Source organism: Rhinolophus ferrumequinum, chromosome 25 (genome assembly GCF_004115265.2).
Source record: "Rhinolophus ferrumequinum isolate MPI-CBG mRhiFer1 chromosome 25, mRhiFer1_v1.p, whole genome shotgun sequence".
In the NCBI taxonomy this organism is placed as follows: Eukaryota; Metazoa; Chordata; class Mammalia; order Chiroptera; family Rhinolophidae; genus Rhinolophus; species Rhinolophus ferrumequinum.
The window spans coordinates 15,591,393-15,616,965 of record NC_046308.1 but is presented as its reverse complement, the minus strand read 5'-3'; the positions used below and the strand labels follow the sequence as shown (position 1 = coordinate 15,616,965).

The 25,573-nt window shown below is 50.5% G+C and overlaps 1 protein-coding gene across 1 annotated transcript in view; it reads right to left on the bottom strand.

Annotated features, from left to right (window-relative positions):
- Positions 1–1,801: 1,801 nt before the first annotated feature.
- Positions 1,802–25,573, bottom strand: part of KIAA1671 (KIAA1671 ortholog) — a 188,672-nt gene continuing 164,900 nt past the window's right edge. Inside the window, exons 7-13 of the mRNA XM_033098322.1 lie at positions 18,936–19,054; positions 17,099–17,354; positions 15,507–15,681; positions 13,540–13,664; positions 11,318–11,451; positions 8,207–8,289; positions 1,802–6,939 (exon numbers count right to left, since the gene is read on the bottom strand). Coding sequence (XP_032954213.1) covers positions 8,211–8,289; positions 11,318–11,451; positions 13,540–13,664; positions 15,507–15,681; positions 17,099–17,354; positions 18,936–19,054 — 888 coding nt within the window. The 3' untranslated portion in view covers positions 1,802–6,939; positions 8,207–8,210. The remainder of the gene's footprint in view (positions 6,940–8,206; positions 8,290–11,317; positions 11,452–13,539; positions 13,665–15,506; positions 15,682–17,098; positions 17,355–18,935; positions 19,055–25,573) is intronic.

The window sequence follows — 25,573 nt, the reverse complement described above, 5'->3', positions numbered from 1 at the left end:
CGCCGAGGCAGCGGTCTGTCCACCCGATTCTGTCCGGGCTGTTTCACTCCAATAGCGGGGCCCAGGGAGCCTCAGCCTCGGCGTCCTCAGGCAGGGCCTCTGCTGACTTCCTGGGGACAGATGGACCTCATCGGCCTTGTGGGAAGCCTGATAGCACTGGGGGGAGGGGCACGGGAGTTCTCCAGTGACCACCCCCACGCCTTTTGACTTCTTGGTGCCACCATCTTCCTATTGGGGTGCAGGACATCCTTGGCAAGGCTGCAGTTCTTAAAGTGAGTGACCCCAGAATCTCAAATTTTCTATGGGCTATGTGGCCTAAATTTTGTCACATCACCTTAAACACACCCTCCAAATTCGGTGTGAATCCATTCATTTCCATGGGATGCTGTAACAGACCCATCGAAGACTGATTTTCTTCATGTAAAAGGCATCTATGTACAATGGCTACCATTTATTGAAGACCTATCATGTGCAGGGCACTGTGTCAGCTTCATGAGCATTACGTTTACTCCTCACCTAGCTGTCTTTCGGGGAGGAATTATGATCCCTATTTTACAGATGGTTTGGAAACTGAGTTCAGAGAAGTTAAGTCACTTACCCAGGTCACACAGCAGAAGGGGTGGGGGGCTGACCTGCTCCGGGGCCCAGCTTGTAGCCTTGACAGAAATAAAGATGACTATCACAGTCACTGTAACCAAAAATCTAGATCCTTGCAGTTTTAAGTATCTAACAAACTATAATTTTGCCTGTGGTAGGTGTTTAATAATGATTTATCGAATGAATAAAAAGAGGGACAAACGAGTGAATTATTAAGCAACAGGGTTTTCTTTTGTTGTTTGTTTTTGGCCCAAATCCTCAAGTCATCATAAAACCCAGTCACCTCGCATCGCTGAGGTGCTGGCAGGACAGTGAGGGTGACAGCTGGACTTGGGAAACAAGTGGACCTGTGTGACCTCGTGGGACTTACTGAAGGTCTCAGAGCTAGTCTCATCTGTAAACGGAGAACCCTCTCTGTACGGGAGCCACTGGGAGCTCATGAAAGCCAAGCACTCCAGTCTGTCACTTTCTTACTTTTATTCACCGAGGATCCTGCCCATTAAGGACAGTTCAGACCAAAGCGGAACTTCTGGGGGGTGATTGTGAAAAGAGTTGGTTTCGACCCTTTAACTTGGGATGCAGCCACTACCTGCTAGGGATATGAGGGAAAGAGAGAAGTGGGGACAGCCTGCAGGCATGACTCCCTCCCATCAGGACCTTCAGGAGCCCGGGGACCTACTATGCGCCCAGCACTTTCAGGTGCCACGTTTCCTTAACCTGGAGTTCTCCACCGCGGCCCTACTGCCATATGGGGCCGGATCATTCTCTGTGGTGGGATCAGACTTCCTGTGCATCGTGGGATGCTGAGCAGCGACCCTGGTCTCTACTTACTAGATGCCAGTAGCATCTCCCTCCCCTCCTTGTGATAACCAAAAACGTCTCCCGTCATTGTCAGATGTCCTCCTGGGAGCACGACCCACCCACACGAGAACCACTGCCTACAACTCTTACCCAGTCAGGTCGCTGTCACCATCCCCACGTTGAAGAACCGACGCTGAAAGACATCCCACAGCCAGGAAGGGGCAGAATGAGGATTTCAACCCCAGGTTGAATGGAAATGCTGCTTTGTGTCCACGGGCCCCCCTCTCCCAGGACCCCAGCTACCCGCTCCTGCCGCCGGGCCCCCAGCTCCGCACAGACGAGCGACTGACTCGGCTGCTTGGGAAGGGTCCATTCATTCACGCTGACACTCCAACTCCCCCAATGCAACTGGCATCAAAGCTTTATTTGCTATTTTCATAGTCTGAATGCAACATCTTTGTACATGCGAGGGTCATCTTGTTCGAAGGCAGTTGACCAGATGCCCAACTGCTCTGCATGTGCGTATGAAACCTCTTTACCGTTACAAAATATAAAAGCACTTGTCGACATCCAATACTCTGTGAGGTCCGGGGAGCCCCATGGTTTTAACATTAAAAATAGAGGTTTTTCTCGATGAATTCTCAGTCACACGATTAGAGGTCCTTCCTGGGATTGGACAAAGTGCTTCTTGTCCGACTTCTGTTCAGAACTCCTAGGGCTTGTGAATTCATAAGGCAACTGCAAGGACACCGGGAGGCAGGAGGCCCAACGTCCCTACACGCAGGACTCGAGTTCCTTCTCTACAGTGACTCAAAGATCTGATGATGGGACCCAGCAGACAGGTTAGGAAAATATATCATATATTTACATATATTTCCCCACCATCTTCTGAGGCGTTTTGAGGGTCAACGTCACCTTGGAAGTGCGTGACTTCTAGGATATTGGAACGATTGAGGAAACGCGGTACAAAAAAACCTTCCGTTTGACATCACATATGACTTTCGTAAGCCCCTTATGTACAGGATCGATAAGGCTGTGTGCAATGAGATCATTAAAAAGCTCACGCTCTTCTTTAGACAATGGCATGGTTTGTTTGAGCAGGTGGAATGTCACTGGAGGTTGTCAGAAAAGCGAGAGAGGCTGAGGCGTTCACGTGCCAGCAACCTCAGGCTGACTCCCCAGAACCTGGCTTGCTGCCCCGCCCCCTGCAGGGACCGACCCAGACAAAAGAAAGAAATCTCTAGAAGTGGGGGTGGTGGGGGCAAAAGGAGATACAGACTGGCCGAGACTTGTTCCTCCTGGCTTTCAACGTGGCTCTACAGTCCCAGAACCTCGGCTTGCCCAGAATTCCCACCGGGAGACTCCTAGTAGCTCGTCAACAGAGCCTGGATGCGCCGCTCCCTAAGGGGACGGAGACCAAGGTGGGCCCCTTCAGGGTGTCCAGTGGGTCCTGCCTCCTTCCGGTGCCCCCCTCCACCTGCATACTGTACCTCCCACCCCATGGCATCACAAGGCCATGGGACTTTTGCTTTCCCATTTTAACACATGGTGTTAAAGGAGGAAAGGCACAATCTGAAGCTACAGCCGGTTTCGTTACTGAAGTGACTTGTTGCCCTGGCCTTCAGTTGGGGGAAGGGTATTTCCCACTGCAGAGAGCTTTGCTCCTGCTTCCCCACCTCCCCTCAGGCTCACACCGAAATGCTCCTTTACACAAAGGCAACAAACAGTCATCTGGCTCCTAGATGGAGAGGGCTGCGTGGGTGGGACCTCAGGGACTGAGGAGAGAAGCTGAAACCGGTGAGGGAGAGGCGGGCTCGAGAGCCCTCTCCTTGGGTGGTCTTCCATGCAGGCCCCAGTCACTTTTCAGAAAGCACTTAGTTTTGCAGGTGATTCGACCGCACACCTGTGGAGTTTTAGCTTTGCAATTTTCCCTAGCTCCTGGGGTGATCTGGGGCATCGGGATGGAAAATGTACAAACGTAAATGGACAAAACACTATCAGCACCAGGTGGGAGCAGCTGAGGTTGCCTTCAGGCAATCACACCGAGGGGTTTTCTAAATCCCTTGCACAGCCTCGAAGGTTCTCGGGACCTCAGGCTTCTGCCTGTTTCTATTCTCGCTCCTTAGCAAAGCCCGTTGGCCTCACTTCCCGGGATGCACAAAAGAAAACACATTTGTCCAAACATAGGACTTGGCTTGTCCCCCTAGAAAAGATCCCTCCCCCCCCATCTGATTGTCCTCTCCCCCCAATCCTACACAACCTGAGGCTGTCAGGCCAGCGCCACTCAACACACCCAACACCCCAAACCCCGTGAGTTTCCTCCTGCACCAGAATTTCTCTGGTGGCACTGAGGAGTTCTCCACAACACTGATTCTTGAGGCTTCACCATGAATTTCACAGGCCAAAGGCTTCTGTTTCCTTAGGCAAGAGACCATAAGAAGGGGACCTACTAGAGGAGGAAAATATACAGACTTATCCAAAGACCATCTGTCAAAATGCTGTTGTGCAAAGGGTGTGTGTGGAGAGACAGGGTGGGAGGGAAAGAGGGCGGGAGGGAGAAAAGGAGGGGCAGGGAGAGAGATGGAGAGGTAGGGGAGAGATTGTACATCCGTAGGCATTTGCTTTCTGTGTAAGACTCTCATTTAAGCAGCGCCAAAGGCCCGGAGGAGGAAGCTAAGTTAGAGAAGGGCAGGTGACCTGATTGCATACAGATGATTAAGGCATATTGAGTTAGTTTCAAAGGAGACAGATTTCCAAAGACGACTCCAGGCTCCCTTGAGAAATTAACATACAACCCCTTGCTTAGCCCCCAAGAGCTCACTCACTTCAGAAAGAGGAGAAATACGCCGTGGGCTCCGCTGTCTGCAAAGGCTCTGAGCATCGGTCACTTCTAACCTCACTGCTCTGATCTCAGTGGAGGCAGAGGTCGTGGGGAGCCTGCATGAGGAGGGCTGTCCCCGACCCGCAGTGGTTGTCTGCTCTGCGGTGGACAGATGACACTGCAAACCACAGAAGGAATGGAGGAGGACGTGCCCGGCTTGCTCAAGGCGGTTTAAAGGGGTAGGTTCTGTGTGTCCTAATCACCAAGCAATTAACTGAATTTTTATTTCCAGTCCAGGTGTGGGAAGTCAGGCAAAAGAGCGGTAGGTCAATCTCATTTTCAAGTGGTTTTCTTTCCTTTTGGGTGTACTTGGGCTAAAAGATGACTAACTGAGAATCGAGAGATGTGCAGGAACAGAACAGGTCATGTCCTACTGCCTAAGATGGTACCAAAGGGCCCTTCCCACCTCCAGAAAGACAAAGACGAAAGCAGCCCAGACAGGAAGTCAGGGTCAGGAACACAGGAGGAGCGTCTGTCCCGAAAGGGGACTGATGGATCGGGACAGCACTACATTGACATTGTCATAAGATAGGAACTGGGCCTTAACCAAAGAACAGGTCAACTGAAGAAGTTAAGTTCCCGGAGAACTGAATCCCCAAATGGGCTACAGAGAACGGACAGACCACTTCCTCCTCAGGGAAGGAAGAGAATGCAGACTATTGTTAAGCAAGGCCAACCCTCCAGACATAGATGCAGGAGACTTCCAGAGGCACAAGGCTGGGAGGGTGACAGGGCCCAACGCTCAGCCAAGGGGATTCAGGGAGGGATGGGGGCGGGGCCCTCCAGCCCTTGTCCACGGTGCTGACCCACGACCCCTCTCCAGAGCACAGCCATTTGTCTAAACCCGGAGAAACAGGATTGCTCCCCACCTGCTCCCCGACCCCCAAGAGAGGGAAGAGGTGGTAAAAGGAGATAAGGGAGGGAGAATGACGGGCAGACACATAGAGACTCTTGAAGGGGAGCCGGGAAGATGAGACACCATTTGCGAATGGATTTATCAAGAAGGATGTTCACCTCTTTTGGGGAGACGTTGGGGGCGGGGGAGTGCATGTGTCCACCACTTCCATATGGAGCCAGTGCCGTGTGTATGGACCCATTAGGAAACTCAGCCCCAGGGCCCCTCAGCAACCACAGGCTGCCCCATCAAGCGCCCAAGCATCATTCTCACCAATGGGCAACTCCCAGGCAAAGTTGGCACAAAGTTTATGGCAACTCCAGGCATGGAAAGTGGCCAGCCAAGCATTTCTGGGATGTTTGCTGGGGCTTCACAGGTGGAGGTGGCTGGTAGTGAGGACTTCCAAAGAGAAGAACAGAGTACGGAGTGTCCGGAGCCCCCAGAGGTCTTGGAGATTCCTGGGAATGAACTTAAGAGCTTGCAAGGAAAAACAAAGAGGCCAGGCGAACCTTACGCTTTGTCACCTAGCATCCAGCACTTCTGTCCAGACTCCCTGGCCTGGCTCCCCTCCAGAGAAGGGCTTTCCGCACGCCCCTCCCTTCCTGCATTTGGACCTAAAAAGAGCACTTGGTCAGGTGGAGTGGGTGGGGGAGGGTTGGCAGAAGGAAGAGGTGAGAAGAAACACAACAATCCCTCATTCGTGCGTGTGCTCTGAGGCGTGGTTCTTCCGTGCCAGCAGCCCAGGTGGTGTTCAAAACAGACTCTGGAGAAAAAGATTCTCAGGGTGGGTCTGGTGTTTGAGTGGGAAAGGCACTGCCCTTTGGGCTGCAGTTCATGGACCCTTGAGGTCAAGGGACAAAGAGCACGCCACAGAAATCAGAGCGCAGATGAAAAGGAACCTGGAAACTATACACAAGGGTGACACTTAGAATTTTTTTTTTAAAAGCCTGGAGAGGGATAAGATAACCTGAGATGATCAGATACTTCAAGCAAAGTAGTCACACCTCTTTCCTCCTGTTCTGTAACGTAAAAACATATATACATATCAAATGTCAAGGAAAATTGGCTGAGTTATTGCTTTATCACCTTCTAAAGCAAACGAAAATGACACACCATAAAAGAGGTCCACTATGTACATAGCCCCATTGGAAGGACCCATACACGTGAAAGGACGAGGGTGGTTATGTTTAAAAACTGAAACTGCTGATCTTCCGGGAGGACGATGGAACGCGCCAGAAAAGCCATCAAAACCCCCAGCCCAGTGGTATTGTCTTCGACCACAGTTACAGCAGGACATGAACGGTTTCTTCTTCCTTGGAAATGTCCTTTGAAAAAGACCTGCCCAGGGGTTGGGGGAAGACGTGCTTTCACAAGTCAGGTGTTTTCCAGAACCTAGGGAGATGGTCCAGTCTCAAACACGCGTATGTGTCTCTGGAGCTGCTGCAGGCATCTGCAGTGGGCAGAAATGCACATTTTTACATAAAAAAACAAAACCGCCAGCATGGACATTTCGGGGCAGCCTGGCATCTTTCCCAGCCTAAAGTGCTATCTGGGGAGATGTGCAAGTGCTTGAGGAGGGTAAGCTTTTCCGCCTCGATCCGGGGAGAGCCTGCAGGGGGACGAGGGGCCCTGGACAGCATTCTCCACCCGACCAGAAGGGCTCAGGCGGGCAACGATTGCGCAGGAAGGAATGGCAGCAGCGTGCCCTTGTCTTAGGATTCTGACAGTTAAGGCTTCTTCTGTTCATTAGATGTGGCAGTGTCCCCTGTGTGGAGAGGAAGGGACAGTCCTGGTGTCAGTAGTGGGGACAGGTGACCCAATTTCTCTCTACCATCAAGCCTTAAAACCTTTTCTGGTATTCCCCAAGATAGCTATCCCCACAAGCCACAGGCCAGGAAAGATGACGTGGGTTTTTTTTGTTTTGTTTTGAGGGGTAGGATGAGGAAGGTGGCGGGCAGCCAGATACACTGGAATGAACGTGAAATTTAGAGTCAGGTCAGGGTTCCAGCCTCAGCATCCTCAAATGGATTACTAGAGGCTTAACTGAAATATCATATGTAAAGCACTAATCACAAAATAAACACAGGCTCCAACCCCTTATCCAAAACCCTTGAGTATAGATGTGCTGCAGAATTTAGATTCTTTCTTGAAGTTCATGATATACAAATATTCACACACACACATATATGCATACATACATATTTATAAATATTATGTAACATATATGCATATATATTACGCAACACCCTCATACTCAAACATAAAATGCCTGCGGTGTAACGTTTGGGTATTCATATAAAGTGGGGGAAACAGAGTTTAAATAGCTCTAAGGATACCCAAGTAGCTCAGGTTTTGTCACTAAGCGAGTGATGAAAACGCTTTGCTGTCAGGATGTTCTGGATTTCAGGTTTGTGGACAAGGGGCAGTGGGTCTCCTGTGCTACTCACCTCAGAGCCACTTTTAGGGAGCATTGCGTGCTCCCATCCCTAGGACTTACAGGAAGCACTTGAGGTGCATTCTCAGTGAGCCTGGGACCAGTCGGGGGCATGGGCTCTGTTACCCCATTTTACAGATGGAGAAACCGAAGTCCAAGATGTTAAGTCGTCTGGGACCTATACCAGGGCATATCTAGTCATTGGATTTTTTAATCTTTTTTCTCCCAAATTAATTTTTAATGATACAGGTCGTATATGAATGGAGAGGTGAGGAACCTTTCAGATTAAGCTGATCTCTGATGTCCCGCCCGCTCATTTTTTTAAAAGGGAATGGAGATGCAGTGAGGGCTGACCAGAACCCCAGCTATCTAAGTCTTTGCCCATGACCTTCTCACCCACTCCAGGCGGTCCAGCTGTGTTTTTCTCCCTAAGAGGAAACCCTCTTTACAGACATCCAGAACACCCACATCTATGTTTTCCCTTCTCTTTCCCAGGGTACAACATCCCAAATCTCTGAGCCTTTGCCTCCCCGCCCATGTTCCTGACTTCCAGGATTGCAGGCTCTGTCCAGGTCTCCCCACCAAAGCCCATTCATACCTGGTCAAGCTTGATTCTCATACAGGCTTTGCCTCTTCTTAGATTTCAGTTCCTTTAGCCACTGGGGGGAGGGCTCTTCTGATCTGAAACCACAAAGCCAGAGAGAGTCAGGTGTGAGCCAGACCGAGGGTGCCTTGCAGGCAGGGCTGAGAGGTACCCAACTTTTCATCCACCGTGCCAAGGCAAAATGCCCATGCAAGCAACAGGAATTAACCAAAGCACCCCACAATGTGAATGTGAAATACATCACAGTACATCCGTTCGATGAAATCACTTGCAACTATAAAGTCATGCTTATGTAAAATTGTGTCTATTAATCCATCCATTTTTCACCCAAACATCCATTCATCTTTCTATCTCTAGCCATGTAAATGCCTGTGATGTTTAATTTTATGTGTCAATTTGGCCAGGCCATAGTACTCAAGAGATATGGTCACACATTATTCTAGATGTTTCTGTGAAGGTATTTTTTAAGATGAGATTAATATTGAAATCAGTGGGCTTTGAGTCAAGCAGATTCCCCTCCATGGATAAGGGTGGGCCTTATCCAATCAGTCGAAGGCCTTAAAAGAAAAAAAATTCCCTCCACTGAAGAGGGAATTCTGCCAACAGATGGCCTTTGGGACGCGACTCCATCGTCACTTCTTCCCTGGGTCTCCAGCCTGCCCTCCTACTCTGCAGGCTTTATGACTTGCCAACCTTCACAATCTTGTGAGCCAGCTCCTTAAAATAAACATCTATCTGTCTGTCTGTCTGCCTGTCTGTCTGTCTGTCTGTCTCTCTCTCTCTCTATCTTATCTATCTATCTATCTATCTATCTATCTATCTATATATCTCTCTCTCTATCTAAACACACACACTCACTCACTCACACCCCACTGGTCCTGTTTCTTTGGAGAACCCTGACTAGTTCAATGCCCCTAAGACACAACAATGTCTTACGTTTACTGAATAAGACCAGCGATTTTTTTTTTTTTATGGAGGTAAGATTTGTTTTACCTTTTTTTAAACCTGAAGAACCACACATACAGAAAAGTACTCAAACCACACATGTAGAACTCAACGAATTTTCTCAAAGGGAATACATTTGCGTAACTACCATGTAAACGGTAACATTTTGGGGGCTCTTTTTACTTCTCTGTGTTCTCAGAATTGCTTGTAATGAGAACATCCCATTTTAACAAAAACAATAAAGCCATCATTGTTTGAAACCTTTTCAAGAAGATAAATCCTGTTTATGAAGACTGTGTAATGGCCATGCGGAAATGGTCACATGAAACATGTCACCGGAAAAGAAGCTTCATACAAGTTATAATCTTAACTATATTAGACAAAAACAAAAAAAGAAAGGAGAGATGCCACACATTGATACTGGTGGTCTTTGGGGGGAGGGCGGTCAGATCATGGATGATGTTCTTTTCAGCTTTATATTCTTTTCATATTTTCCAAAATTTCTCCAGTGAGCACGTATTACTTTCATAAGTAAACACATGTACACATAAGACCTGCCTTTTGTTGATCTCAGAGAAAGGTCCACACCCCGCGGCCCGGGCGGGCTCCGGGTAGGGGCTGACCTGGCGGGGGGTGGGGTGGGGATCTTCGAGGCTAGACATGCCCCACGGGAAGTTAGGAGTCTGGGGCACCCCGAGCAAACTGCCTGACGGTGGAGGCATTAAGACCAGGCCTCCAGCGGCACCCCTGAGACCCTTGGCTGGGGGCTTTTCCAGCCGAAATGCCGACACCAGAGCCAGAGCCAGACCTGCGAATCTGCGTCCCCAGAGCAAGACAGGCTCCATCTCAGCCACGGCCTTGTGTCTCTCAGCTTGTCCTTCGGCTTCCCACAACCTACTATGTGCTCCGATCATCTGCTGTCTGTAGCTCCTGGCAATATCCGGCCTCTGGGCCTCTGCACATGCTGTGCCTTCAGCCTGGGATGTCCCCACACTGCCGCCTCTGTGTTCATCATAACTCGGCTCAGGCGTCTCCTTCTCTCGCAAGCCTTTCCCCACACCTTTCTTCCTGAAGTCTGGGTTTTGAGCCCTTCTTCTGCCTCCCTCTGTCACGAGGGTAACATAAAGAGCCAGGTAGTAAGTGTTTTTGACTTTGTGGGTCATACGGTGTCTGTTACAAAGTAGTCAGCGCTGCAGTTGTACCAGGAAAGCAGCCACAGACGATCCATGAAAGACTGGGTGTGGCTGCGTGCCAATAACACTTCATTTAAAAAAAAAGACAGTGGGCTGGATTTGGCCTGTGGGCTATAGTTTGACAATCCCTACTCTATCATAGCACTTATTATACGACAGTGCGACCATTATGACTAATCCCTAACTTTCGTGTGTTAATAGCGCTCGTAAGAATTCCACTGATCTTTATTGAGCGTGTCTACACACCAGCTCAAGCGCCAAGGGCTTTCTATACACTTCTGGTTTCATCCTCATGACTACCCTGCAAGTTTAGGATGATTAGTCAACCCATTTTACAGATGAGGACAGTGAGGCAGTGGCTTTTCCCAGGTCATGCAGCTCTTAAGCAGCACAGCTGGGGTGAAGCCCCAGCTGTGTGACATAGAGCCTTGCTCTTAACTTCCACCCCCTGCTGCGGCAGTGCCTGGGTCTGGAGGCCCTGCGGGCAGGAGCTGTGCCGCGCTCAGGTCTGCGGGGAGCAGACCTAGTCTAGGAATGGGACAGCTGCTCCACCAAGGGTGGCGGAATGGAGTTAAGTTTCTCTTGATTAACATGGCCGTGCCCTTCAGTCTGTCTTCCCAGGTGTCTCCTATTCTCCTGAGACAAATCACCTCCCTGGAGGGTAAATGCATTTCCCCATCAGTCTGGAGAGGGCGGGACTAGATCCGTTTTCCACCAACGGAGCCCTGGATTTCCGCATAGGAAGTGAAGGGAGGAGGGAAGTGACACCAGTTGCCTGACTGCTGGCCCTCTTCTCCACCTCTGTTTCGTAGATATCAGAGGGCCGAGTTCATGGAAACAAAAGTTCTGCTGCTAGAGAAAGGAGAGTTGGAGCTCTCCCCCATTCAGCTCTAAAACCCAGGCAAGCACCTCCCCAGAAGTGCATCCTGAGTCTGGGGGGGGGGCCCTCACCCCCAGGGACACTCACCTCTCATCCTTCTCCACACTGGAGGGCAGCACGCGACTCCCCAGCTGGAAGGGGGACTTGGGGGTCTTGGGCTGTGGGGCCCAGCCGGGGGTCTCGCTGGGACTGTCCGCCTCTGGCCTCTTGTGCAGCTGAGCCTGGGGACAGAAGAGAGCTGAGTCTGTAACTGCTTGTGGTTTGGGGAAGGGTCCCATCCAATGGCACTGTCACTGCATGGTGACAGCAGGGGGCGATGCTGACTGACTTTGGAGGCTAAGAACAATCAGAGGTCAGGCTTGTAGCCCCGGCAGCCAGCCTTGGCCGCTGGGATCAAAGGACCACCGCCAAAAAGCCACACAAATGATCTTTGGCTGCCGAGCCACCACTTGTAGTGTCCTCAGCACAGAACATTCCTTTAACTTCCTGAGAATCCTGAGATGGAGACAACAGTCCATCTCGCAGGTGAGGCTCAGCCCTACTACGCTCCTTGCTCCTGTACCCATTTGAATAAAATGAAGTTTCTGACTATTAGATACCCACAGGAAAAAGGCAGGGTGGATTTTCACCCATTTTGGGTGGGCACGTCTGGAATGGAGTGACTTAGACGCACAGAATTCCTTTGGGGGACCCGGTGGTGTGTGATGGTGGCAGGTGACCTTTGTCTGACACAATGCTGGGATGCCCGCCGATAACGGTGGTAATCACCCTCGTCCTCCTGACAGCTCTGTGCCCTGAGCAGCCATCGTTTGGGCTCTACCGGGCGTAAGTCATATGACCTAGGTTTCCCCACTGTACGGTGGAGAAGCCTGAAGGTCAAAGGTCAAGCAGTTTGCCCAAAGTTGCACAGTTTTCAAGAACTGGTCTGCCCGACTCCAACTTCAGGGTTCTTCCCAGAAGGAGCCTGGCAACCTCCTCCGATTGTTAACGAATGCTGCCCGTGGCTGAGTGGCCAGAGCAGATGTGGCTGCCACCAGGCCCAGGGAGCTCGCATGCACACTCATCTTCCCAGAATGCAATGGGTCTGAGCTGTGGTCAGGGCCCGAGTCCACATGGGAGCCTCCTCCTGTAAGCAGGGCCTTCCGCTGCCCCCTGTTAGGCTGCCTTATAAGATAGCGTTTGTTCTGATGCCAAAAAAAAAAAAAAAAAAGGCTAGAACATCTCTGGCCTACTGCAGTGGCTGCCAGACATTCACATTTTGAAGGGCCGTAAAATCAATTACAGGGACAAGCGTGTGTATCTGCCGTGTATTGACTTTCCCTTCTTGCAAGACAAGACATGAAAAGTGACACTGCCGTCCAGTGACGCAGTGGCAAACTCACGGCCCTCCCATAGGAGGCTTTGTGGCTGCGTGGGGTACCCAGTTTGAGAAATTCCATAAACAACCCAGCCTTCTTCACCCTCATTCTTTTTTCAACACAATGGGAGCAACGAGCCACGTGGTGCAGTGTTGCTGGGGGCACGGAGAGAGTTTGCAAGTGCCTGGCCCAGAACGGGGGGGTGGGAGGGGGCCAAGAGGGTCCCCTCCCTCAACTGAATTCAGTCCAGTTGCTCCCAGGATTGTGAGAGATGCGTGATGGGGTTGGGGAAGGGAGGAAGGATGCGGCCCAGCCCTGCCCTGGGGATCCCACAACCTAGCCGGGATTGGGGTGTCATTCATGAGAGCCTAATGTGGGTCTAGGGCTGGCTTCCCGTGTCCTTTGATAGCGAAATGATCACCTCACATGCCTACCATCCCTAGCACACTGGATTTCTCAAGGGCAGCAGGCTGGGTTTGCTCATTCCTGTTCTCCGGACATCTGATGCCTATGGGGGACTGTCAGCCCACTTTACGGATGAGTACATCGAGGCTTAGCTATGAGAGCAAACTGAGCAGCATGTTTGGGGGATGAAGAAACACAGGGTCACTGGTGAGATCCACCGTAGGTTAGTAGTGTTCTTCATAGCGTGGGGTGGCAGCCACGGTCCTGGTTTTGATCACACACTATAGTCAGGGGAGGTATTATCCGTGTGAGAAGCTGGCTGAGGGGGACATGTGAACAAGCTGTACTATTTTACACCTTCTTGTGAGTCTTACACTATTTCAAAAATGAGAGAAAAGACAGGAAGAGAGGGAGGGAGGGAGGGAAAAGGAATGAGGGAGAGAGGGAGGGAGGAAGGAAGGGTTGCAGGGAGGGAGGGTAAGGAACACGGGGCCTGCTTTTTTTGCTGCCGTGGTTGAGAGCAGCTCTGGGCATGAGGTTTGGTACCTTCAGCACGGCCGGGTCCACACCGGGAAACACGGGCATCCTCTGGGGGTGGCTGACAGGTGTCCTGTCGGTCCTGGAGGGCTTCTCCTCCTCATCTGACTCTTCCCTCCTGGGGGATTTCTCTTCTGTTGCAAAGAAAAGGGCACTGACGTCACTGGCACCACCACTTATTGAGGTCTACCTGCCAGGCCCTTTGCACATAGCCCCTCATGTCATCCTCACAACAGCCCTGCACAGGAGGTATTACTGGCCCATTTTACAGATGGGGACAAACTCACAGGTTTGCTTTCATGATCTCACTTTTTCACAGCTCCACCTCTTGCTGGAAGCTGTTGACAATAAGGCAGCATGGGTTTCCTCCTGGGACTAGGCACAGACAAACCCACCTCCTGGGCTCCTGGCTCATTCCAATTTAGGGAAATGGAATTTCTTCTATTTCTCTTTGTCAGAGGCAGGAAAGGAGAAAGAAGTGCTTTCAGACAACAACGCACTGAGGTCATGCTCTCAGAAGAGAGCGGGGAGGGCTTCCTGTACCTTGTGGAAGAGCTGCCCAGATTCGGACCAGGAAGCCACCTTCCTTCCTTCATCCCAAGCCCCCCTTTCTGGGACTTAATCCCATCGTCACGCTCCAGCCTCATAGGTGAGCCTATTGGGTGATGGACTGTCTGTCTCCAATCTTCCAGGAATGAGGGTGAGGAGCTTCAACCTCCTGGAGGTTCAGACACAGACTTGGGCACAGGAAGGAGTGGGGGCGGGGGCGTGCGGACCAAGACGACTGAGGCAAGGCCTGAGGCTCTGGGGTCCCCGGCCAACCAGGGGACTGGGGCATGTTCAGCAAAGGCATCCCCAGGCGCTCCCCAGCTCCTGGCTGGTTCCTCAAGGCTGCTGGGAACCAGGAGGCTGCTGCCGTGTTCCAGCTGAGGAGTATTTGTGTGCTTTTGTCCCTACTTTGGTCATTACTTGCTCTAGGCAACTCCATGGAATTTGGCTCAGAAAACCAAGAGAGTGTGCAGGGAGAAGTCTTACTCAAGGCATTTAAACATTTCCTCTAATAACAGACATGAGATGGGAGAGGGAGAGGTAACCCTCCAAGCATGTTTTTAAGGTATCTGGTCAGAAGCTATGCCCCTCACCCAGTTCTGAGCCTGGTCCAACATCCTATTATTCGCCACGAACAAATCCCAAATGAACAAAAGCCCCTATAGTAGCTTTTGGGGGACCAAAGGCTGTATATGTATAAAGGCGGGAGGTCACCTCCTATGGTTTCTATTACAAGAAAAGATTTTGCTTCTTAAAACTCTTCCGTGGCTCTTTATCTACAGATAAAGTCTAACTCCTTGGCAAGACATCATGACTTTCTATGAGCTGGCCCCTGCTTACTTTTCCAGCATGACTCCTGCTGTTTCTGGCTTGAGTAGCACTGAACTACTTAGAGAGGCCCCTGCCACACATCTCTGCCCCTTTGATCCTGTTGATATTCTGTCTTGAATACCCGTCTCTGGCTAATTCCTATCTGCTCTTTAAGATTCAGCTCAGGTTTTGATACGAAATGCAGCCAAAGAAGTCCTGAGAGGAAAATGTGTAGCCTGAAATAATTCATTAGAAACCAAACAAGACTAATAATAAATTGATCTTTCAACCTGGGAATCTAGAAAAAAGACAAGTAAACAAACCTAAAAAGAGTATAGGGTGAATTTAATAAGGATAAAAGCAGATAGAGTGAAACCCTATTAAGTGGTGGCTCTGTCCCTCGCAACCTGTGGAGCCCCAATTAACATATCATCCCTACAAATTTTTTTTTTTTTACTTAGTTTCTAATAAGCTGTGTAGAATGAGAAATCACAGTTTCCTGTGTAGGATATTCCTGTGTTCTAATATCCTACAGCCTTACAGTCAGGAAGTTTTTCCCAGTGTTTAACTTCGGTCCTTCCTGTTGTCCCTTGTGGTATCTATGGAGGAGAGTATACCTGTTGAGTCCTTGAACATCCACGTGCTGTCGACCTCCTCCTCTAGAGGAGACCTGCTGTCCGACTCACTGACTCGGCTCCGCCGGAGGGAGTGGGAGATGGGAGCCCGGCGTCGGCTTCGCTTGCTAAGCTGCACCCGGGTCTTGAGGGCACTTGAGTCGAGGACTGAGGTTTGCTTTGGTAGCAACAGGGAGGAAGAGGGGAAAAAAGCAAGGGAACCATTAATTGAGGGTACCACCCAAGAGAGGTGTATGCAGCTTCACTGATGTACGAGGTGCTATTTAGGTGGCACATGGGCCAGCATTTCTGCATTTCAACAGTAACCTAATACCGGAAGCCTGTACTTTCCATGAAACACACCACGTAGGCTGATTACGAGAATCAAATGAAGCTTGAGTGCCCGAGCACTGTGCCTGGCACACGGTGGGCATGCAATGGACATTTACGTAGCAGGAGCTCCATAAACGTTTGTTGAATGAATAACTGAATACATCACTTAACTAAATCCTTACAATCCACACCAGGTCCATATTGATATATAGCGGGTTGTCCCCATGGAGACTGAACTTGTGTCTTTCCCCATCTCTGCCTTTATCCAGAGGGGCCAATGAGATACCCTGAACATACTTGCGTAAGAGGGGGAACCCCCTTTGAGGCCCTAGAGGAAGGCCCACCTCCCAAAGCAGTGGTGTTCGTTCTCTGGGGAGAATCTGGGTAGCGGTCCCTAAGAGTGTGGGTATGAGGCATTACTGCCAGGAGAGTGGGTCCCTTTTAGATGTTGCATCATTTAGATGTTACATCTTTGGGAGGGTGGGAGGGCAGCCCCCTTGTCAGAGAAGAACAATGAGAACTCCATGTCTCAAGGATAGAAAAGGAAAATCCGCCTGACTCCTGTAGGTGGGGTTCGTGGGGCAGGGGAGGAAGAAGACCGAGCTGGTCTGGAAGAGCTGGAGCAGGAGGCAGTTGTAGCTGGGCAGCTGGCGTCTCGGAGGGTGCGTCTCCTTGGGACCTGGAAGAGCTGAGTTCTAAGGGCTGCTCCTGGGGACTCCCACGAGGGCTGCCCCTGCCTGAAGGGTCTCCCCTTTCTAGAACCACTACTAACTATTTACAGAGACTTGGATCTCCTGGCACCAGGGACACGTCCCCCCAGGCAAGAACTTGGTAAGAACATCCAGCAGAATCGGTCTGAGCAAACTCCACTCTGCACACCTGGAATTGAAACCTCGGGCAGAATCCCAGGGGTGAGATCAGACGTCCTGTTTACCGAACAGGTGCAGGCTAGGGTCAGTTTTAATTGGAATACAGGTGACTGTTTTTGAGGCTGTGGAACCCACTGTGCTGGTTACGAGTGGATAAGGAAGCCGAGGCTCAGAAAAGTGAAGACATTTGCCCCAAGACACACAGCTGGTGTGTGGCAGGTCCAAGCCACATGCAGACATCAGTTCCACTTCAGACTATGTCTTATGCACCCACCACAGGGGTGCCTGGCATGCAGATTCTACCCCCCAAAAGGGGCAGTTCACTGGGAGATGCGAGAGCATCCCTTTCAGAAGCAACGATTCTTTCCAACGGGCTCCCGGTAACCAACTTACATCGATGAAGGAGAAGTCGTCCACTCTCTTTGTAGAGCAGGTGTCCGGCGGGGGCGGCCCTTCCGTCCCATCGGTGGACTCGAGATCGGTGCTGGAGCGGTCCACGCTCGTGCTCCGCTGGTCCCTGGAGCAGTCGTGCTGGTCCCCAGCCGAGGTGGCCTCCGTTTGGGAGGACAGCGAGGACAGGCGGCTGCTGGAGGGCTGTTTCCGAGCTGATGTGGCACTGCTGTCTGGGGACGGTGACTCAGGAGCCAAGCTGAGAGAAAGGAAGGGAGGGAGAGCTGGATGGCCAGTAAAGGAGGTAGCACGAAGTAGGGTACAGGTGTGCTGTGTACACCAGGAAACAGGAGCAAACCATCCCAGTAGGAGAACCATTTTGGACACAGCCAGGTACAGCTCCCGGTGCCGCTAGAACACCTGGGCAGGTGCGGAGGAGTCGGTCCCATCCCACTCGGGACCCTCTCACCCTGCACTGTCCCATATGGGAGCTGCTGGTCACACGTGGCTATCGGATCCTTGCAGTGTGGCGAGTGAGAGCCGAGATGGGCCGTGAGCATAAAGTACACACTGGATTTTCAACACGTTGAGTAAAAAAAGGAATGTAAAATATCTTGTTAATTACTTTTTATATCGATGACATGTTGAAGTGAGTGTATTCCGGGTCTGGTGGGTTCAATAAAGCACATTGTTAAAATTAACTTCCCCTGTTTCTTTTTACTCTTGATGTGGCTACTAGAACATAAAAAGTACATACATGTCTCGCATTTGCAGCTTGCGCTGTATTTCTGTTGGACATCACTGATGCAGATCAAATGATTGCAATATTTCATTCATTCGTCCATTCATTCATTCTATCAAGATTTATAGAGCACTTACTAGTGCCAGGCACTGTGCTAAAAACTGCCTTTTAATCCTCTCCATAATCCTATGAGGATTATTTTATAATCCTATAACCTCCATAGTCTTACAAGGTAGGATTAACTTCACGAAATTAAATATTAACCTTGCCAGAGATGAGGAAACTGGGGCACAGAAATGTGAAGTAGCTTGCCCAAAGCGGCGGAACTGACTCCAGAATCTGTCCTCAACCCTCTCCTACTTCTGGAATTTTTTTCCCATGGTAATGTATTCAAGTACCACTGGATAATGGGAACCACATAAGATAGAAAATCTATAAATGAATCAAGTCGTTAAATTAAAAAGGCTCTCCCTGCCCATAAAAAAGACACCAAAGTCATGAGCACAGGAAAGCCCAACCCTGAGGAAGGGGGAGCGGGCACACCAGATACCACGTCCCAGAGAGGAAGGTGTATCCTGAAAGGCCCGCCAAGCTACATCCCCGAGCAAAATCTTCAACCCAGGTCTACTGGTGTTTTACTTCAGGAGCACAGCTATGCTTTTAGTCAGCTCTGGGATGGTTTTATTACTTGAAATAGGAAGGATTTGCGGGTAGGGGGTGGGAGTGAGCCAAATCCACAAGAAAATGAGGGAAATACCACTAAATAGGCAGCAGATGGCGCCACAACCCAGGACAGGGAGCACAGCGGCTACAGGGACGGTGAGAGAGGGGGCGCTGCAGTGCCTCTGGAAGACAGGAGGGGGCGCCTGGCAACCACTAACCTGCTGTCTGTCTCTGGATTTGCCTATTCGGAATATTTCATAGATCACTGTAAAATATTTTTCTATACTTTCTAAATTTCTTTTTTACAAGACTGGTTTACTCACATAATTACAGACAAAACAGGTTCTAGTAGAAATCAGGAGGCAGGTGAGCCACACTGAATCCCCGCCCCAGAAGCCCTGCCATGCAGCCAAGAGCCCCGCACACGCTACCTACCTCTCCCCACTCTGGCGCTGGTCCGTCCACGTCCCATACTGGCTGTCGGCTTCCTGCACAAGGGTATCGGTGTCCTTGGCCTCGGGGGGCCGCCTGGTGAAACACTGTTTCAGCTGGTCCTGCAAGAACAAGCCAGACAAGAGGTTAGTATCAGGGGAAAAGGCTCAGAACCTGGTCCCAGCTGACACAAATCGCATCGCATCACCCCAAGCTCCCTCCTGCTCTCAGAGGTGGGTCCAGACGTCTTGGCTGGGCACTAGCGTGACCAACCATCTGGGTTTGCCCGATATCACAGGAGGCAGGGCTGTCAGTGCTACAGCTGGGCAAACTGGGATGAAGAGGTCGCCCTCCCCAGCACGCAAGGTCCCGCTGGGCGCCCCCCTCTCACCCTCCTCTGCGCCTCTCTCCGCCTCACCCTGTAGCCAGGCTGAACTTCTCTCCACCTTCAGAGCTCCCAGAACTTACCAGTCTGGTTAGGGCACGCCCCCATGCGCACCCCGCCCTGGGTTCCCACTGCCACCGTGCTTCCCTTATCAGTACCAGTCCGCACAGCATCCATGGAGCACTGACCTTGTGCCAGGCAGCCACCAAGCTAAAATGTACAAATCACCTCGCTGAACTGCAGTCCCCCGGCAATCCAAAGAAGTGGAGCTTATTACATTCCCCATTTTACAGATGAGAACATCGAGGCTTAGAGAGGTGAAGTGACATGCGCTAAATCAAGTAGCCAGTAAGTGGCAAAGTGGAACTCAAACCCGGGCAGGGGGCTTGGGCCCCAAGACTGAATTGGTAATACTGGGCCCCACGCAGCCTGGGTCCCTTCGTTCTGTCACTGCCTGCTCAGTTACCTGTCTCTGCCCTCGGCCTGGACTCTTGGAGAGGGTGCTGGTTACCACAGAACTGGCCACAGGGCAAGCCAGTGCCTGGCAGACAGTGAGGAGCCCATAGATCTCCATTAAATAAATGAACTGCTGGCTTCTCCACTTGTTCACTTGGGAGAAGACGGAGCACTCCAGATGAAACCAAACTCCAACCCTCTGGACGGCCACTGGCACCGGAACGATGCCGATGGCCTTGGCTTCTGAGCTTTGAGGCATGTTCCCAGACACCATCTTTTGATAGCTTGAGGTCAGTGGATGAGGAATATGGAAGGAGACAGAGGCGAGGGGGTGAGAGCAACCAACAGGGAATGTGTCACTCCTTATGACCCATTTGCAGTCAGGAGGAATATGCTTCACTGGAACGTGCTTCATTCAGAACATTGCCGTCCTGCTCAAAACCTTTGATGGCTCCCTACTGGCCTCCCACTGAAATCCAACACTCCTTGAGCCCCAAATGTCCCGTCTAGTCCCATCTCCCACCCCTACCCGCAAACAACCCTCCATCCTACTGTCCCTGACCTACTCACCATATCCCACCCACACCTCACACGTTCCTGGCCTCTGGCTTTGCCTGTGCTGTTCCCTCTTCCTATCCATCCTTCCCACCCAAAGCCATTGCAACCCACAGTTCTCTCTTCCTCCTACCTGCCTACCCTGGATTCATCTTTGTACCAGGAAAAGTTATTTACTCAACGATCATTTCCTGAGCACCTACTGTGTGCCAGGCATTGGAGTGGGATCACACTCCAGAGACGCAAGTCTCTGAGATTCCGTAACCCAGATGACGCACCCTTCAAGGTCGGGGTGCTCCATCATCTGTTCCTCACGCAGTGTCTGCCTGGCACCCAGTAGGGACTTAGTGGAGGTGGGCTGACTGACTGTCCCTCAGCAGTTAATGGGGAGCACTCCTCTTCACAGCTATGACACCATCCTTAGCAGAGCAAGCATGCGTAGTCCAGTAGAACAAGCAAGTGGGTGGGGGAAAGCCCTGCTGTGTGACCTCAGGGCCTTCACCTCCCTCTCTGAGGCACAGAGAAGTTATAAGGATTCCGTGAAGAAACGGTACTCACTCTAAGGGCATGCAAGCCAGTCAGAGGACCCATGTGGCAACTCCTAGTTCAGGGCCTTGCCCAATAAATGTCCACCTCCTTTCCACTCTCTTTCTCTGTCACCTTTTGGGGACACTTGTGTACCCCATGATGTTCAAGGGGATGCAAGGATGGGAATTCAGAATGGACCCCTCAGTCACCTCTGGTAAACGGCCTCCCTTGCAGACCCTAATAACAGCCACTCTCTGAACGACCCTCATGTCACTGCCTGTAGAAGCCTTGTCTTGTTCTAGTTACCAAAATAATACACCTGCGTCGTGAAACTGAAAGATTCTAGGCAAGTGCAGGAAAAGCATTTTGAGAGAATCTGTCACGCGATGACATCGTCCCATCCACTATTTTCCCTGGGTCCGTTGATCTAGGTCATCGTTTTTCATGGCTGAAGACTGTTCCACTGGATGGACGCAGCAGCGTTCGTTTACCCAATGACTAAGTGTCAGGGCGTTTAGGTTTCTGAGTGTTTGTCACCGTGGTAATCGACAATAGGACGAGCATCGTTGAGGTTAAAGCGACACATCTCTGTGATCATGCCCATAGGAGAAATCCTTGGGGATACAACCGCCAGGTCAAGGGCAAGTTTATTTTGGCGCCTGATGAGCCAGCCAGCCTTGGGATAGTCTGCTCGATGTCCAAACCCACGGGCGGCACGAGGGTGGCTGTTAGCACACTTGAGGGATAAAGTCAGTCCCACTTGGGGAAACTTGGATATTTTTGCTTTGAAAGGTCACCTGATGTTCTCAGATGCCCGCCACCCTTGACAGAATTCTCCCTGGGACCGGGAATGGAAGTGGTCATCAGAATGCGCTCCCAGCTGCTTATACTATTTTCGAAGATGTGATGATAGAATCAGCCTAACTTAATCCCCTGGGTGAGTCAGATTCACAGGCCAGCGGTTGGAGACTTAGGGATTGCTGCCGGTATAACTGACATCGTTGTCTCGGACGGTTTGCACATGGTTGCAAGCTGGATGCTAGGCCTGTGCCCTGTATTGCTAAACTCAGCGGAAGGCAGAGGGGTGACCACTCAAGGGACAGCTTACAGCGGGGGGAGCTTACAGCTGTGTGTCCTGGCCAAGTGACTCCACCCATCCAAGCCTCAGTTTCCATCCAAAACACAAGGGTTGTTTTGAGGCTTCAAGAAATAACCTCTGCAAAGGGTTAAGCTCCGTGACCGGCACGTAACAGGTGCTCAGGACAGCAGATGCGGGGATTGGAACTATTTTCATGACTCTCCCCAGAGTCAGGCAGGAGGATGGACCCTTGGCGAAATGTGATTCTTCTCGGGTCCTCAAAACCCTGAGAGACGGAGATCTCTCAGCACCGGGCGACTCGCAGGTGGGGCTTCTGGAAATCAGAATGGCCAGTTCCTCAGGATGCTGAGGGTGGAATCGGGGCACGGGGCAGCGGGCAGGGGCCTTGCTTCCTGACCTCCTTTGGGAGGCCCAGGGGATGGCTGGGTCGATGGTGTCCAGCAAACACACTGGCTTCCATCCATTCCCATCTGTGGGCAGTCCCGCCAAGGGAGCTGGAGTCCCACCATCAAGGAGGACGAGGACGTCTTCTCCCTCCACCGCCTAACACCAGACTCAAGATTAGAGGACAGTATCCCGGGATCCTCTGTCACTCTCACTCACGTCCATATCAGTGCTCAAGTCCTTTAAAGTCTCCTTCCAGAACATTCCGTTCAGCCTCGGCCAGATCCAGGGTCTCCCTGCCTCCCTCACCTCTGGCCCCATCCCCTATATTTTCTTCCCATTATACTTTCCCACACAGAAATCTGCACCTTCAGGGGCCCTCGGGGTAAAGCTCCAAATACCTCATAAGGATGGCCTATGGGACCTCCATCAGCGGACCCCCGTCCTGGGTCCCTCCTAGGCCCTCCCACCAGCTGCGCCAGCCTTTTCTCCCCTCACAACCCTCAGTCCTGGCTCCCTCACCTCCAGAGCTGCTGGAGCAGCCCACCTCCTGGCTGTGGTTCAGATTTCAACTTTGATGGTGCTTCTTCCAGGAAGCCTCCCCTGACCTCTGCCCCAACCAAGTCTGACTCAGGACCTACCCCGTCCTCAGGGTGTCCCCTAGGCCACAAGTCTATATCTGTGCTAATACAGTAGACCCTAGACCCTAGCCACGTGTGGCTATTTACATCTAATTTAAATTAATTAACATTTTAAAATACTAAGAATTCAGTTCTTCAGTGGCACTAGCCACATTTCAAGGGCTCCACAGCCACAGGTGGCCACCATATTGAACAACACGGATACAGGACATGACCATAGTTGCAGAAAGTTCTAGTGGACAGCTCTGCCGTAGAACTTTCCACAACATACGCATTACAATGGAACTGAGTTTTTGTTTGTTTGTTTTTTCACTCTCCCCTGGGACAAGTACTGTCTTTGGAGCTATAATGCCTACATTTGAATCCAGGCTCCATCCCATAGTAGCTGTGTGACTTTTGGCAAGTGACTTGACTTCTCTGTGCCTCAATGTCTAGTCAAAGCAGATGTTAAATAGTTGGTTGAAGGCCATTGCAGTTACTACTCTTTCTCATAGACCCCCCAAATTTGGAGTAATGCAGTGGTTAGGATTATTTAAGGGAATTCATCTTATGAATAAGGCTTAAGAAAGCACGCTGTTTATCAGCACTTTTTCCAGTAAATACCCTGGTAACCTTGTGTAGATGGCAAATGATTCATGTCACATCACATTGGCAGACCCTGGCAGCACTTCACGTCAGCAAGGCTTGAACTTGGCTCCCAAGGCTACAATGCTGGGAGAGCAACCACAAAAAAATGAGCCCCAAACTCTTCTAACCACTTCCTAAAAGTTAGAATTTCTTATTAGCCTTAAGGCAGGATGTCCTCCCAATTCAGTTTGGCCTCACAGGCTGCTATAAAAACTCTCCTACCTGCAGGCAAATAGATATCTACCAGGTAGTCTGCAAACACACAATGAGCTAAGGAGCCGTTTGTTGGGGGAACACACGTGTCCAAATAAGTCCACCCCTGGGGTCATGTGCTGGTCTTCTGACATGCACCTCTGATGGATACCAGCCACACCTCCGTCCGTATTTCAGCTGTCACTTGTCAAATGAGGGTCATCAAATCTTATCGTCTGAATCTACAAGGAACCTGGAGTACTTCCTTTTCAGACGAGAAACTGAGGCAGAGACAGGCATTGCTATGTGGTTCTTAGTTCTCGCGATGACTGAGAGGCAGTACTGGTGGAACTGGAACCCAGTTTTCTGGACTCCTTGCCTACCTTGGCTTCCAGCCTCCCAACCCCCACCTGCCCCCCTTTTTCAGGGAGCTTCAAGAGGCTCTGATGAGGAAATGAACATTAAAAGGCCCTAAAAAGCCTCCAGAACTTGGCACGTTTAAAAACCACTCGCTCAGACTAGCAGCAATTGCAGCCCCAAACCGCTGGTGGGGGAAGAGCTCTGGGTCCTTGTTTCACGGACCCCAGGACTGCCGCAGCTCATGACCTAGAATGGACAGCTTTGGAACCCCCAGGCTTGGAGACGAGGATAACAGACGCCGTGCAGGGCTGTGTTTCAACAAGCCGTAACATGTCTCGAAACGTAAAACATGCATATCCTCCACTCAGCAATTTTACTTCCAGAAATTTATCTCAAGAAAATCATCAGACACGCTTGCCAACATCTCCGCACACGGACGCTCCCTGCAGGATTGGTTATCAGTGCCAAGATGCTGGAAATGACTTAAAAGTCCAATAAGGTGGGAACTGGTGAAATACAATATGGTATATCCACACAATGGAATAAACACAGCCCCAGGACACGATGTTCAGAAAGAACATTTACTGTCACAGAAAGATGTCTGCCTTATACTAGCAAATGTTAAAAAAAAAGGAAAAAAGGTAACAAAACAGCATGTGTGTTATGACACCAGTTTTGTAACAACAAACACAAATCAATGTATGGGAGGATAAGCAAAGGAAAACTTCTGGAAGGTTCCACAGCATACTGTTACCAGCGGCGCTGTCTGTGGTCACAGGCTGTCTTTTGATTATCGATGATTTTATTTAGTATCCACACTTGTAATTTTATATCTCAGTATGATCAGATGGGAAAATTAAATAAAATTAACTAAATCTTACCTCCGATGCTATCATATGGTACACACCATGAATTAAGAACAAATCAGAAAGGGGTTCTTTATTTGCTAATCTACATCAGAGTCTAGCAAACATTTTCTGTAAAAGGCCAGACAGGAAATATTTTGGGCTTTGGGGGCCTTACAGTCTCTGTCCTAATGACTCCCTTCTGCCATTGTTACATTGAAAGTAGCACAAACAATATGTTGGTGAGTGGGCATGGCTGTGTTCCAATAAAACTTTATTTACAAGCAGGTTGCTGGCTGGATTTGGCCCCCAGGCAGTTTGCTGATCCCTGATCTACAGCCTTTAGACTGTCGGCTGTTTCGTCCACTGTTCTAAGTACCGCAGCACTTAGTACAATGCCTGGCCTATAGTAGTTGTTGAATAAGTATTGGTTGGAGGAATATGTTTCTGAAAATAACTTTTTTTGCAGTGAGTACATGTGAGCTTCTTAACCAGATAAGAGAAGTAGTCAGCGAGCAGGCAGGGAAAAGGGAAACTATTATGCCTGCATGTATTTTGGGGTGTTTGAC